General features: G+C 38.6%; 2 protein-coding genes across 2 annotated transcripts; both read left to right on the forward strand.

Annotated features, from left to right (window-relative positions):
- Window positions 1-1,517: 1,517 nt before the first annotated feature.
- LOC125608139 lies at window positions 1,518-2,455 on the forward strand. The gene is made up of 3 exons (XM_048778085.1): window positions 1,518-1,753; window positions 1,806-2,256; window positions 2,360-2,455. The coding sequence occupies exons 1-3, from the start codon at window positions 1,518-1,520 to the stop codon at window positions 2,453-2,455; spliced, it is 783 nt and encodes a 260-aa protein (XP_048634042.1).
- A 5,978-nt stretch (window positions 2,456-8,433) lies between these two features.
- On the forward strand, window positions 8,434-13,777 carry LOC106430122 (methionine--tRNA ligase, cytoplasmic). The gene is made up of 17 exons (XM_013870901.3): window positions 8,434-8,655; window positions 8,896-9,040; window positions 9,116-9,269; window positions 9,408-9,563; window positions 9,919-10,149; window positions 10,222-10,365; window positions 10,623-10,713; window positions 10,849-10,955; window positions 11,070-11,190; window positions 11,791-11,903; window positions 11,998-12,063; window positions 12,146-12,274; window positions 12,373-12,498; window positions 12,607-12,724; window positions 12,847-13,076; window positions 13,181-13,282; window positions 13,373-13,777. Exons 1-17 carry the CDS (start codon window positions 8,541-8,543, stop codon window positions 13,601-13,603), a joined length of 2,379 nt encoding a protein of 792 aa, XP_013726355.2. The 5' UTR covers window positions 8,434-8,540; the 3' UTR covers window positions 13,604-13,777.
- The last annotated feature ends 783 nt before the right edge of the window (window positions 13,778-14,560 follow it).

Raw genomic sequence — 14,560 nt, forward strand, 5'->3', positions numbered from 1 at the left:
TGTGCTGGCACAAGAGAGCAGTGAAGCGACTCAGTCATCTACAGACTCATCCACTGAACCGCTGCATTCTATTGCACCGATTGATCAAATGGGTGTCATTAGGCTTGATGAAGCGAACCAACATCTTGTGTGTCGGCCAAGCATGGCTCTAACAATAGGTATCCCTTATTTAAAGAAGTAATGTCTAATTATTTTGTTACCTGTTACTGATTATGTTAGCTGTTATTTATGCAGTTGAATCGCAACAGAGGCGTGTGGCAATACTTGAGTACCTACGCAAGAGGAAAGGAAAGGTATGTGATGACAAAGTTGGACCCAGAAAAAGGGAGAGACCCGCAGATTTCCACAACACTGAGGCTCTAAACACGAATTTCGCCGATCCAGAACCATATGATGACTCCACAGATGAGGGTACATCACCTAGTTTACTTAGCGCTCTAGTTTTATAGGTAGCAGTTACTATGCTTATGTTAACACTAAACGCTTCTATTACCGATTATGGCGATGGAAGCAACCAACATCTCTATGTGGGACAAGTTTTCATCGATAGGTCGACTTTCAAGACGCACATGTCATTGTATGCATTGGCTAAGAAATTCAGGTTCTACTGCCGGCGTTCAGAACCTGGTAAGATGGTTCTGGATTGTAAGGGTGATAGGTGCAACTGGAGAGTTTTGGCATCGAAGTTGGCTGGTTGTTCAAGATTCCAGATTAAGGTCTTGAGCGAGCATCACACCTGCACTGTTGACGACCGTTGTGATTTCAAGAGACATGCAACCTCTAACCTCATTGGTGAAATGGTGAGGAGCAAGTTTTCCGGGGTGGGTCATGGACCAAAACCAGGAACGCTGCGTGAGTTCATGCGCACCGACCATCAGGTCCCAATCACATACTGGAAAGCATGGAAATCCAGAGAAATCGCCATCGAGAGCGGGTTAGGCAACACAACCGATGCGTACAAGGAGTTACCTTCTTACTTGGAGCAGTTGTGTTACACAAAACCTGGGACTGTGGTTGCAGTAGAGACAGTCAATGATGGCACAGGGGTTGAGCGTTTCAAATACATGTTCCTCGCTTTCGCAGCCTCCGTGAAGGGTTATGGTTATATGAGGAAAGTTGTGGTCATCGATGGAACCCACCTAAAAGGGAAGTACGTCGGTTGCTTGCTAACTGCCAGTGCTCAAAACGCCAATTACCAAATCTTCCCCCTCGCATTTGCAGTCGTTGATGGAGAGAATGATCAAGCTTGGACCTGGTTCTTCAGTAAACTATTAGATGTGGTTGAGGATGGAGACGAACACCGACATACATCGATCAGTCCATCTATGCAGGATTGCGTAAGGTTAGGTCGATAACATTATGTTTTGAAAAATGTAATTTCTTAGCATATAACAAGTTTCATTAACTGCTATGTCAAGTGTTACTTGCTAATGATAAAATATTGTTGTTACTTGTAGATGTATCCGAAGTCAAAACACTGTGCTTGTCTGCTGCATCTCTAGAGAAACATCGTGACCATGTTTAAGAAGAAACACTTAGCCTACCTAGTGTCTAAAGCGGCAAGGGTTTTTCGTGTTTGTGACTTTTACACCTACTTCCACAAAATCAAGATGGTTGATCTTGGTTGTGCTGATTATCTAACAAGGGTGGGCTTCGAGCACTGGACCAGGTCGCACTCACACGGAATGCGCTATAATGTCATGACTAGCAATGTTGCCGAGTCGCTCAATCCAGCTCTTTCTGAAGCACGCGAGTATCCAATTGTCGCACATACAGTCAATGCTTATGGGTTGGTTCTCTGGCAGACGTGAGGCTGCGGCCAGTTGTGGTGGTCTTGTTACTCCAAAGGTTGAGGAGCTTATCTTCAAAAATTTTGATGTTTCGACTGGTTTTGTGGTCCGTCACATTAACAAAGCTGAGTACGAGGTGAAGGGGATGGACTGCGTAACCTTTATAGTTAACTTGGAGCAAAAGAATTGCAGCTGTCTGGAGTTCGATATGCTCCTAATTCCTTGTGTCCATGCTAGTGCTGCTGCAATACATTCGAATAGAAGGGTGGATTCTCTTGTTGGTGAGAAGTACACGAGAAACATTTGCGCAGCGAGGTACTCAATGAGCATCAACCCAAAAGGCAGCTACAAGGCTCATGCACCCGAGCCAGATACACTTGGTTCACTGCAGTTAGCACCTCCAAAGACCAGGCATCCCCCCAGAAGGCCCAAGAAATCAAGGATCCTGTCAAAGGGTGAATTCAAGGTACGTTGTTGTTACTACTTACAACGTATCTGTTAATATATCTAGTTACCTGCTAATTGATCTGTTATTGGTAAGTAGTTAACTTTGTATTGGTTTTGATCAGTTCACAAGGGGTGGTGGCTTGGGTCGCAAAGTCAGAACTTGTCGCAGATGTGGTGGAACGGATCACAACCGAGCCACTTGCAAGATGCCTATATAAGATGGTGGCGGTTAGTAAGGGGTCAGTGTAGTGAAGTGTTTCGCTATAGGTCAGATGTGGAGGGGCCAAAAATATCTATGTATAATATAAGTTGTTCCCCATGAGATTCTCAAATGTTTTTTGTGTAAAATATGTAGTTTGGGATCTCGAATAATGGATGTATGACCCCTTCATGAATGAAAAACTATGTTATATAATATCTTGTTGTTTGTGTAACTGCTTCTTCGTAAGTAAAAGAAGTAATCCAGATAAGATAACTCCATTGCACCGCACCCGTAAATAAAGCGTTACATAAACAGACAAGTGAATAGCCTTAGCAGCGACTATATTAGTGTAACTTTTAAGGGTAAAGATTCTTCGTTATGCAATGTTGGTTAAGAAACTTTTAACTTTAATGTGTAAACTATAATTAATTTGCATCTCGTTTGTACTTTTGATGGTGATCTGTGCAAACTATACAAACATCAAAGAATGTACACGAGTATGATATAATCCCTTAGCTTTCTGCTTACACTTCATCAAATACAAAACTAGAATATTATCCACTTCGGAAGAGTATAAAACTTCTTTTTCGAAGAATAAGACTCCAACCCAAAGTGTGTTTAAGATGTGGTGGATTTAATTGTTAAGGAAACAAATCTGTATTACAACAAGAACTTGGAAAATGGGTAGGGTTAACTGTTAAGGAAGCAGTTAACTTATAATCTTTTATAAACCATCCACTGAGTTTAGGTAGAATTGCATAATAAACTTGGAAAGCATCCATAGACACAAGTAAGACATGAAACCGAGCATGAAACCGAACATGACGTCTTCTAGGACTTCTATGTAGACACAGCTAAGACTTGAAACCGATCATGACGACTTTTAACACTACTATGTAACGGTTAATAAATATTGTACCGCTTACGTTATTGTGTAGTAAGCAGTTGATATAAGTAATGGAAAAGTATAAACCTTCCTATTCGAAGAATAAGACTCCAACCGAAAGTGTGTTTAAGAGCTTCTTTTTCGCCTATTTAGTTCTGTTACATGTGGTGGAGTTAACTGTTAAGGAAACAAATCTGTATTACAACAAGAACTTGGAAAATTGGTAATGTTAACTGTTAAGGAAGCAGTTACCTTATAATCTTGTATAAACCATCAACTGAGTTTAGGTAGAATTGCATAATAAGCTTCGAAAGGCATAGACATAAGTAAGACTTGAAACCGAGCATGAAACCGAACATGACGTCTTCTAGCACTTATAGTAGACACAACTAAGACTTGAAACCGAACATGACGTCTTCTAACACTACTATGTGACCGTTAATAAAAATTATAACCATTTACGTTATTGTGTAGTAAGCATTTGATATAAGTAGTGGATAATGATAAAAAGTGCAAGTACCTAATATTATTACATGCCAAATTGTTTGGTTAAAGATAAGCAACGTGCATAACGAGAAGAGTTTGTGAAGATAGTAGATGTTTTGGAAGACCAATTAAGACCATACAGACGATAGTGAAACAACATTAAGCTGGGTTGATGTCACGGTAGATAAGTACAGCCAAATGCTTTGCAGCCGCAGCCAGATGAGCTTCTTTGACCTCTTGGGAACCATCAATACCATTCAACGCGTGGGCCTGTATGAGTAGAACTGTCATGATTGCAGACTCAGTGAGGTTATTGTTCTGTGGGATCTCTTTAGGCCTAGTTATAACAAAGGGTTTCCTTCCGTTGTTGGATTGCTGGCCCATGGTATAGTTGAGGATGTGGGGAACAACGATGGTGATTGGGTTGATGTCTTTTTTAAATCTGGCTCTCAGATCGAAAACCACAGTTGCAGTTGAGGACGTGGATTGAGTTTCCAATTAATGCAATGTAGAATGGGAAGTAGATCATGTCGTATGTGTCTTCTCCCTTATGATCAACTCTGAAGAGTTGGAGAACAGAGTTATCATATTTGATTATGCACCTGTCCTTCACAGCGGTTTTAGTAAGCTTGCCATAATGATGCATGAGGGATCTTGGGAAGTTGGTGTCATAGAATGCGATCTTTGGGGTGGATGTTAGTGTCATCTTTCGTGAACGATCAAGTGATATGTACTGTATAAGGACATCCATTACCTGCGGTTTACAAAAAGCAGCAAGCCACATATTTTGTTAGGCGTTATCTAATTAGTTAGCTTTTACATTAGGGAGATGGTCACAATACAGTACCTTCGGGGGCATCTGCTGTGAAAGGTCCACGATGCAGTCAAGTTCTTCTGTGCTCAAGGATACTCCATTGCCAACAGTGAATACCCTATTAAACATGTTTGTGTAATTGTTAAGAATCAGGTTAGTTTCATTCTGAGCAAGGTACCTGATACTGCACAATGTTGGAAACTCAGACGAGGCTGGTACTTACTTGTTCTGCCCTGCGCTGTCTCTCATAGAGAGGTAAACTTCTTCGACATTATTATCCTGAGGATATGCGTTCTCCTCTGTCCTGAACGATTTGATCTTAGGGTCGTATTGGTAATCGTTGAATATAGGAGGAAGGGTCCGGGTTCTTTTGCTCTTTCGGGTCTCGCAAATTCCTTCTCTGGTCATCGGAGGCTGTGCGTTGTTTAGTGGCCCAACGTCCTCCTGCGATAGTCCGAGTGAGAATGTCGGAATTTCGATCAGAGATAAAAGGAATTCGATCTGACAATTGTAATTGGAATCACTAAGATTAACGGTTACTGGGAATGTTAGACGCTATTGTTGACATTTTCATTCAAGTCAATTATTAGAGATCATACCTCATCGTCTTCAGAACACTCTTCCTCGTTAGCTGTAGGTTGGGCGTGTGGGGGTGTTTGAACCTTCTGCTGCTGTATGAGGTTAGTGTCATCCACCTCTTTTGAGTTTCCGAGCGACTGCACATCCAATACAACGTCGTTGATGATAGTGTCAGCATTGGTTTCATCAACTATATGTGCGGTAATTTTTGTGGTATTAGACGGCTCCGTATTTGTGATCTCATCTGTCGTGTCATTCTCGGTCGAAGTGTCTTTGGCCTCTTCCCTTGTGGCATTGTTAGTAGGAGCAGATGGAATTGGCCGGCTCTCTCGTGGAACACATGGGTTGTCTTCCCCCCCACCCCCTTGTTGGCAGAAATCGATTTGCCCATGAGATCGATAATACTCTGGATTACAGCTCCTTGCATCTTCTGAACTTCATCTTTGATGACTGCTGCCAGCTTCACTTCCAATCTTTCACTTTCATTTGAAACTGAGTCATTGATGAGAGGCTTTAGAAGATTCGCAACGTCTCTGGCCATTTGGTTTTGATCACCAGGTTCGCTGGCTTCGGTATCAGGAGAATCCGGCAGGTTCTCTCATTCCTTTCTCTCTCTTGTCTCTTTGTCTTTTTGTTTTCTCTCTGCTCTCATATGGACCAGTTCAACTGCAGTTAGGCCTCCAACAAACATTGTGTTCTTAAACGTGTAGCCTTCTTTGGTTAGACGGACAAGTTCATCCACCGCGACGTCAACAGCCTCGTCTTCCCACGTAAGGTCATCGGGGTAGTGTGCTGTATCTTCGAACAAGGATATCACCTGTGTCTGCTAACATAAACAGGCAAATATTATGTGCTGCAAATCATAAAGGTTACCAAACAGTAGTGGGGATCACAATGACTGTTTACAACAAGCTAACATATATTTTGACTGGACAATTACCCTCTAATCATATAGTTAACCGCTATTGATTTCCTTGCGAGTTAACGAGCATTGTAGTAAACTGAAACTACCAGCTAACAAAAGACATAGCGACTATACCATGGTACTAGCATATTGATTACCTGACATGACCGTTAACAAATAATATATCGACAGTTCTTTCCAATCCTCTTTACGTAACACCAAAAAAAATGACACCTAACTAAGCAACCAAACGATATCACAACGCCATAAATTTGGATTACGCGACCAATCTACCTTCAAAATGTACTGAGGATACTACTTATTAGTGCCTGCTAATAAAACTAATAGTTGTTAATTGCCCGGAGACTGACCTTTTCATCTTCGTCCAACGATTTGACATGTGCTGGATTCACGTAATAGCGGACTGCTGCTGGAGGTGTGCCAGGTCTTACGACAACTTCGTCTTCTTCCACCTCAGCTTGCGAGTCACCACCTTCAGTGTCTGATTCAGAATCTGACTCTATCACCACTACATTTTCCGGCTGAGGAACCACCTCTTTTATCTGCGGCACCGCCTCCATGAACACAAGCTGAATAGCATCGACAAACCCGGGTAACGCAATGTTAGTCTGCGAAAGTATAATCTCGTCTTTCTTCTTGATCCCAGTTACTAACATCTCGAAGGCGACTCTACCCCAAGGGAAAGCTAGAAATTCTTCCAAGTCTCGTATCATTTCAACATGCTCTGGAATGATCCGGGGGTAATGAGACGTCGGCAGAAGCACACACGAGGTAAAGGCAAGGCATGTGTATTTCAATCGGGTCATGCGGTTCTTCACTGCTCTTTTTTGAGCATCTCTATTGCTAGATCTACGAGACAGAATTTGAGTGATCCAAATAGCTCTTCCCAGTAAAGTTTCTCCTTTATCGGATTCTTCTTTTTCCTCTTGTTGTTTTTAGGAGGAATCTTTTTGCAGTTGAGTCCGGTGACACGAGCAAACTCATGAAGTGACATCCTTACAGGTTTCCCGGCGAAGAGGAACCAAATCTCGTATTTTTTCTTCACGCGGAGAATCCGGACGATGACGAACTGGCCAAAACTACCGGAAAACGAAGGGTTCTCTGCTAGCGATATAATCTTCCCAAAAGTCGAATTCCGCAAAAAGTCGACCTCTTATGGATCTAGAGCATCGAGTATGGTTTCGATTCTCTTGGGTTTGTGGTATGTGTTCACCCGCTCGCTGTTGGGTTCTTCACCATAAGCAAACATCCGCTCTGGAAGTCTTAGGTTTTCCATATTTGGGAATTTTTACGACTTTTCTCTGTATGTTAGGAGATATTTTATATTAGTGACGGGAAAACGAAGGGAGGGGAGAGATGTAAGAAAGACTTTAAACAGTTCACTATTGATAAACGTAATTTTTTCCTTTTCCTCTGCCATGTTTGTAATTATGAGACTGGTGAAGTCCAACGCATCTGATGTAGGTTGGCTACTTAGGTCATAGGTTCTGACAAAAAATCTACAAGTACATGATATGGAAGTTGCGAGTGTGTAGGGGTATTTCGGCATTAAGAAAAGTGTAACAGTGCAGGCGGTAGTCTCCTAATTTCTAAATTTTCGGTGTGTATAGCGCCTAAATACTCATAATTATATAGTGTGAAAAATTAAGTGACAATAAATGTAATATATTTTTATAATTTTGATTTAAGTTATTATTTTATTCACAAAAACATGTATTTGAATTATGTTTTTGGCTACGTAATATTTTACCGATTGAAACTAAAATTAAAAAAAAAATTTACTACAACAAACTAAACCGAACATTTAATCATATGCAAAACTCAATTATTTTACATTTTTTATTTATAACTGGCACAAAGTTAATATTGATTAACTAATAAATAAAAATCCGTATATTGTTATTATGGTAATATAACTAATGATGTGATGTATTGTTAAAGTAATATAATTAAAAGAGAATTGAAAAAAAAAACACTTTTAACTTTTATTTGTCACAATAGGACTTTTGAACTATTGATCATTTTGGACAGATTTTACATTTCTCTAATGAAAAAAGAATAAGCTAAATTTCACCTTTCTCTAATATATTATATTTAATTTTACTAAGAATAAATAATTATGCTTAGTATCTCTTTTTAAATAATTATGCACAGCATCTATACCTAATAATATATACGAGAATAAATGAGTAGGATAGACGTATGGGATTCTGGGTTATTCAAAACGAGTAAGACCAATAACCGGGTTTGATCAAATTTGGATCCGGTATGAAGTTAAACCGGGATCTTTATGTTCCCCATAAATAAGTTAACTAGGTTTTAGAGCTCTCTCTTCTCATTGTTAGCCGGAAGCCACTCTGATATCGTCTCTCTCTCTCTCTCCGATTCTTCGAGAAAAGCTTGTGGTCGTCATGGAAGACGGAGAAAGCTGCCCCAAGCTGCCGATTCCGGGGAAGAGAAACATACTAATCACCAGTGCCTTGCCTTACGTCAACAACGTCCCCCATCTCGGAAACATCATTGGATGTAAATTGAATCCTATCTCGTCTCCTTATCTGATTGCTTGTATTCGTGTGTGCGTTTCGTTTAAGGACTTAGATAAAGCCCCTGCCAAATTTGTTTAGGTCAGATGCAGAGATTAGTTTTAAGCTTTTGGAATCTGATTTTGCATTGGTTGATATATTTGGAATAGCCAAATTTTGTTTGGACGAGTAGATAATGTGAGTCAGTTTAGGGCTATACTGATTCTTTTTTTTGTGTGTGCAGGTGTTCTGAGTGCTGATGTGTACGCAAGATACTGCCGTCTCCGTGGCTATAATGCGATATATATCTGTGGAACCGATGAATACGGTACTGCAACTGAGACCAAAGCTCTTGAGGAGAACTGCACCCCCAAGGAGATCTGTGACAAGTAATGCATCCTTATTTTTGCACTGTATCATCTATGAAACACAGTCTTTTCATTGATTTTGTATGTGCTTTTTAGGTACCATGCCATTCATAAAGAAGTTTATGACTGGTTTGATATAAGTTTTGACAAGTTTGGGAGAACTTCAACTCCAGAACAGACAGAAGTGTGCCAAGCAATTTTCAAAAAATTGTTTGAAAACAACTTCCTTTCAGAGAACACCATGCAGCAGGTGAATAGTTCTCTGCTCAAATGCCTGTTATTTGATCGCATTTCGCAAGGGCATTCTTATATGTTTCATAAGTAGAATGATCTACACCACTGAGTTAGTGGGGTTTTAACAAGTCTTTGTGGCCGTTTTTATCTACAGCTTTACTGCGATACATGCCAGAAGTTCTTAGCTGACCGGCTTGTTGAGGGCTCTTGTCCGTTTCCAGAATGTAATTATGATTCTGCTCGTGGTGATCAGTGCGAAAAATGTGGAAAGCTCCTGAATCCTACTGAACTCAAAGATCCGAGGTGCAAGGTGGGCTATGCTTTTGAAATAGTATTTTCTATTGAAACACATTAACCATTATGTTTAAATTCGTGCGGTAAATTGTTGATATTAAGCGAAGACGGTTATCATACAAATAATTATAATGCTCTGTGACAGTACATTTCTTTTGGCTATGTTGATATTATATATTACTGGTAATGGCTAGCTGATTGTCCTTGTCCTGTGCTTGCATCTTTTCTGTTACTTTCTTATTTGCATGACTCACAGATTGCTGTAGAATAGATTTGCACTGTTATTACTGGCTTGACTTTCTTTAAGAACTGCATGACTATGGTCTGCATTTACAATTATCTTGAATGCTTAAGTTTTCTCTTTCAAACAGGTCTGTCGAACCACACCCCGAATTCGCGACACAGACCACCTGTTTATTGAGCTTCCATTGCTGAAAGATAGGTTGGAAAAGTATATTGACGATACATCTGTTACTGGATCTTGGAGTCAAAACGCTATTCAAACGACGAAAGCGTGGCTTAAGGAAGGGCTAAGGCAGAGATGTATTACAAGGGATCTAAAGTGGGGAGTTCCTGTTCCACATGAGAAATATAAAGAAAAAGTAAGAACATCACTGCTAGCCAATTCTGTCAACGTATTAAACTACATCTTCTAATTCGGTTTGTGTTTATAGGTCTTTTACGTCTGGTTTGATGCTCCTATTGGATACGTCTCAATAACGTCATGCTACACATCTGAATGGGAGAAGTGGTGGAAGAATCCTGAGAATGTGGAGCTTTATCAGTTTATGGGGAAAGACAATGTGCCATTTCATACTGTGAGTTTATAACATATCAAAATTTGAATACTGCAAATTCTCGTTCTTTCCTCTAAACTAAGAAATCAAAGGTGAATTAAAAATGTCTGCCTGTTCTTCAGTTTCCATTGACTAGGATATCTTGGAGACATGCTTCAGATGTTTTTTTTATCTTTTATAATTCTGTCATCCTTGTTATTAGGGTTGTTATGTTTTCTCCTCCGAGAAAGGTTTATATTTGTAAATCCGACTGTTTCAACTGCCAACATGTTATGCAGGTGATGTTTCCATCTACGCAGCTTGGAACTGGGGAAAATTGGACACTGATGAAGACAATCAGTGTGACTGAGTATTTAAATTACGAAACCGGTCAGTTAATGTTTTACCATGGCTTCCATAAACCTTTTTAAGATGCATGATATTATTTTGAATTAGTTTGATGTGCTTTGCTTTTTTTTTTGCATTCATAAAAACGAGAACATGTTTATTGTGTATGGGTTGCAGGAAAGTTCTCCAAGAGTAAAGGTGTTGGAGTGTTTGGTAATGATGTAAAAGATACAAATATCCCTGTCGAAGTATGGAGATACTACTTGCTGACCAACAGGCCTGAGGTAACTGATTGCTCGTAAAAATAGAAACATCCTTTTTTCTCTCATTCATCATGGGCATGCATAAACGTATAGATTTCACCAACACTAATTTGTTCTGGGGATTGGCCCGTCCAGGTGTCTGACACATTATTTACATGGGGCGATTTGCAAGCGAAACTGACTGGCGAGTTGCTGAACAACCTAGGAAACTTCGTTAATCGAGTTCTGAGTTTTATAGCAAAGCCTGAGCCTTCAGGTTGGTTAATTCTTTCCGGATTCAAGTATTGGTTTTCCTTGTGAGTGGTAGCTATAGATGACTTTTCAGATTGACATATCCAATTGAAAATATCGGATGTGCTGCATTCTTTTATTGAAACCAGCTAGTAAGTGTGCAAGTCAGAGATATTTGAGCTCTGGGACGTCAATCTGTTGTCACGTGTTAGTCTGTGAACAAAATTCGTAGTCTAGAATGATATAAGATGCATCTGGCTTGCAAGAGTCGATACTATAATTCTGTTGTGCTGATCTAATGCCATGATTCCTCTTGCTGTAAAATTGCGTGTACATAATTATTAACTGGTCATAAAACATATCTGATGTTCAAGTGTCTTTACATGTGTGTATCTTTTCATACCTCTCTAGTGGACTGTGGATAGTCAGATGTTGAATTTTGTTTTCCAAAAAAAAAATTGCATGAAGTAGCTGGATAGCATAAAGAATTAAATTCTCTTAGAAACAGAAAGAGCACTGGCTAGGATTTTGGCTAGATACTCTTGAAAACAGGGCCTATACTTTTCCATATCTGCTCTCATGTTTTCCCTGCCTCTTACTATGTCATGTACTAATTGATGTGAAGGTTATGGGTCTGTCATTCCTGATGCTCCTGGTGCTGAATCTCATCCTCTAACGCAATCCCTGGCTGAAAAGGTTGGAAAGTTTGTAAAGGAGTATGTTGAAGCTATGGAAAAGGTGAGGAACATTATATGGACGTTGGTCTGGTATGGCTATCTTAGTTAGTTCCTGGTGGTTTATGTTCTTACTAAAGACTGTTCATTTGATATAGGTTAAGCTCAAGCAGGGGCTGAAAATTGCTATGGCCATCTCGAATGAAGGGAACGCATACTTGCAGGTAATTCTACACTCATAAATGTATATTAGCTTTATTAGCTGTTACAGTCTAACCAACTTTATTGTTTTTTTTTTTGATGTAGGAAGCCCAATTTTGGAAACTTTTCAAGGAAGATAAACCTTCTTGTGCAATTGTCATAAGAACTGCTGCTGGTTTAGTATACCTTCTTGCACAGTTGTTAGAACCTTTCATGCCGTCCTTTTCTCGGGAGGTAAGTTTGACTGATTGTCTTCGAAACATATATTTCTATTTAATTTTAGTAGAATGGCAAGCGTGATTAGTGCTGCTGTCTTTCACATTTTTTTGTAGGTATTTAAACAGCTAAATTTGCCTCTACATTTTTCACTCTCCGACGAGGGAATAGCAAGTAGACTTTGGGAGATACTGCCTCCCGGTCACAGGATAGGCACCCCTCAACCATTGTTCAAGGAATTGGTACATACCTGTCTTTGATTTTATCCATAGGAAAGGCGGACTTGTTGTATGTTTAAACGTGATGTAGCATTTGATTTATATCTTGTGAAATACTATCTATGATCACAGAAAGATGAAGAAGTGCAACAGTACAAAGACAAGTTTGCTGGAAATCAAGCTGATAGACGTGCTCGGGATGTAGAAGCAGCAAATATGGCGGAGCAGCTTAAGAAAACAAAACTTTCAGGTTCTATATTTTTATTATCAAAATGCTGTTCGCATATACACTAGAGATCTCGAGCGCATCATAGTAATTTGTACCGCAGTAGCTTTGATGATTATGTACTGAACCGCTGTTTTGCCTCCTAGATGCTAAAAAGCAAAAGGCGTCAAAAGGAGCGGGAACATCCAAACCTCAGCCGGCTGCTACTCTTGAAATTACAATGGCAAGACTTGATATTCGAGTCGGTAAAATTCTAAAGGCTGAGAAGCATCCTAACGCAGATTCATTGTATGTGGAACAAATTGATGTTGGAGGAGGTGAAATTCGCACCGTTGTTAGTGGACTGGTCAAATATATTCCTCTTGAGGAGATGCAGGTTTGTTCAAATTCAATCTCACCAATCAACTTAATCCATTAGTTTTCTTCCCAGTATCTTTATGCATCGCTTCAATAATCGATATGACTGTTGTTTCTGGACAGAACCGTATGGTTTGTGTGCTTTGCAACTTGAAGCCCTCAAAAATGAGGGATATTATGTCGCAGGCAATGGTTCTTGCCGCTTCCAGTAGTGACGGCAGCAAGGTAAGAAGACTCTCTGACCTGTTCATAGTTCATCTAGTTTCGTTTATGTTATAGATAAATTGTTTTTCTATGTTTGCTGGAAACTTACAGGTGGAGTTAGTTGAGCCCCCTGAATCTGCTACGATTGGTGAACGAGTTAGATTTGCTGGGCATGAAGGCGAGCCAGACGTTGTGTTAAACCCAAAGAAGAAAGTATGGGAGACACTTTTGGTGGATCTTAACACGAACGAGAACCTAGTTGCTTGCTACAAAGATATACCCTTTACTACAGATGCAGGTGTCTGCAAGGTTTCATCCATCAGCAATGGCACTATCCGTTAAAATCTATCTTTTATTCTCCATTTCTATCTCTCTTTTGAGGGAAAACACATTTCTGAGATTTTCATCTGAAATATTGAGATACTATTAGCAAAACATGTTCTTCTTTGTAAACTGTTTCTTACATTTATGGTTCTTAACTGGTTTTGAGTAACAATATGTTATGCTTTTCTATGACTTGGTTTTGCTGTCAGCTTTTAGAAATGGACCCCGATGGAAATCAACCACACAACTTTATCTTTGTCGGACTGATTTAGGAAGGTTATTGGGAGATGAATTTGTGTAGAGTTTGTCAATTTTGAGAGTTGATAGATTTAAAAAAAATTATGAAAATTTATATACATTGACTTATGAAATTTGATTATAACTTTTTTAGATTGATATAGATTTTCATGAATTTGTATTATCTATTTTCTATCATTTTTTGTAAAATAAATATAGAATATATTTATTTTCTAAATCATATAGCATGATTTTTTTTTTGCTTTCAAATTAAAAAAAAAATACTGATACATACAAAATTGAACAATTTCTTAAATAGCTATTTTAAAAGATTTTGTCACAAAAAGAGTATTAAAAAAATGACCAAAAAAAGTTTCATTAAAAATATAAAAGACTATTTTATCCCTTACGGTATATAGATGTATAAGTAATAAAAATAAAAAAAAATAAAAAATTTGTTTAATATATATTTTTTAAATTCAAACATTTTTATAATATTTATAATTTATCTATTTAAAAAAATTGTTTTTTTCAAATTTTATTTTTGAAATTCGAATTTTTTTTTGAAACTATTTTTTAAAAAATATTTTAAAATTATTAAGATTTGTAAATGTAATTATTATTATTTATATTAAAAATATAATATTTTTAAAAATAATTATATATTCAAAAATGTAAAAGTATATAAATGTAATGAATTATAGTTTTGAACATATAATTTGGATTTAAGGTGCAATA

This window comes from Brassica napus, chromosome A4 (assembly GCF_020379485.1).
Source record: "Brassica napus cultivar Da-Ae chromosome A4, Da-Ae, whole genome shotgun sequence".
NCBI lineage: Eukaryota > Viridiplantae > Streptophyta > Magnoliopsida > Brassicales > Brassicaceae > Brassica > Brassica napus.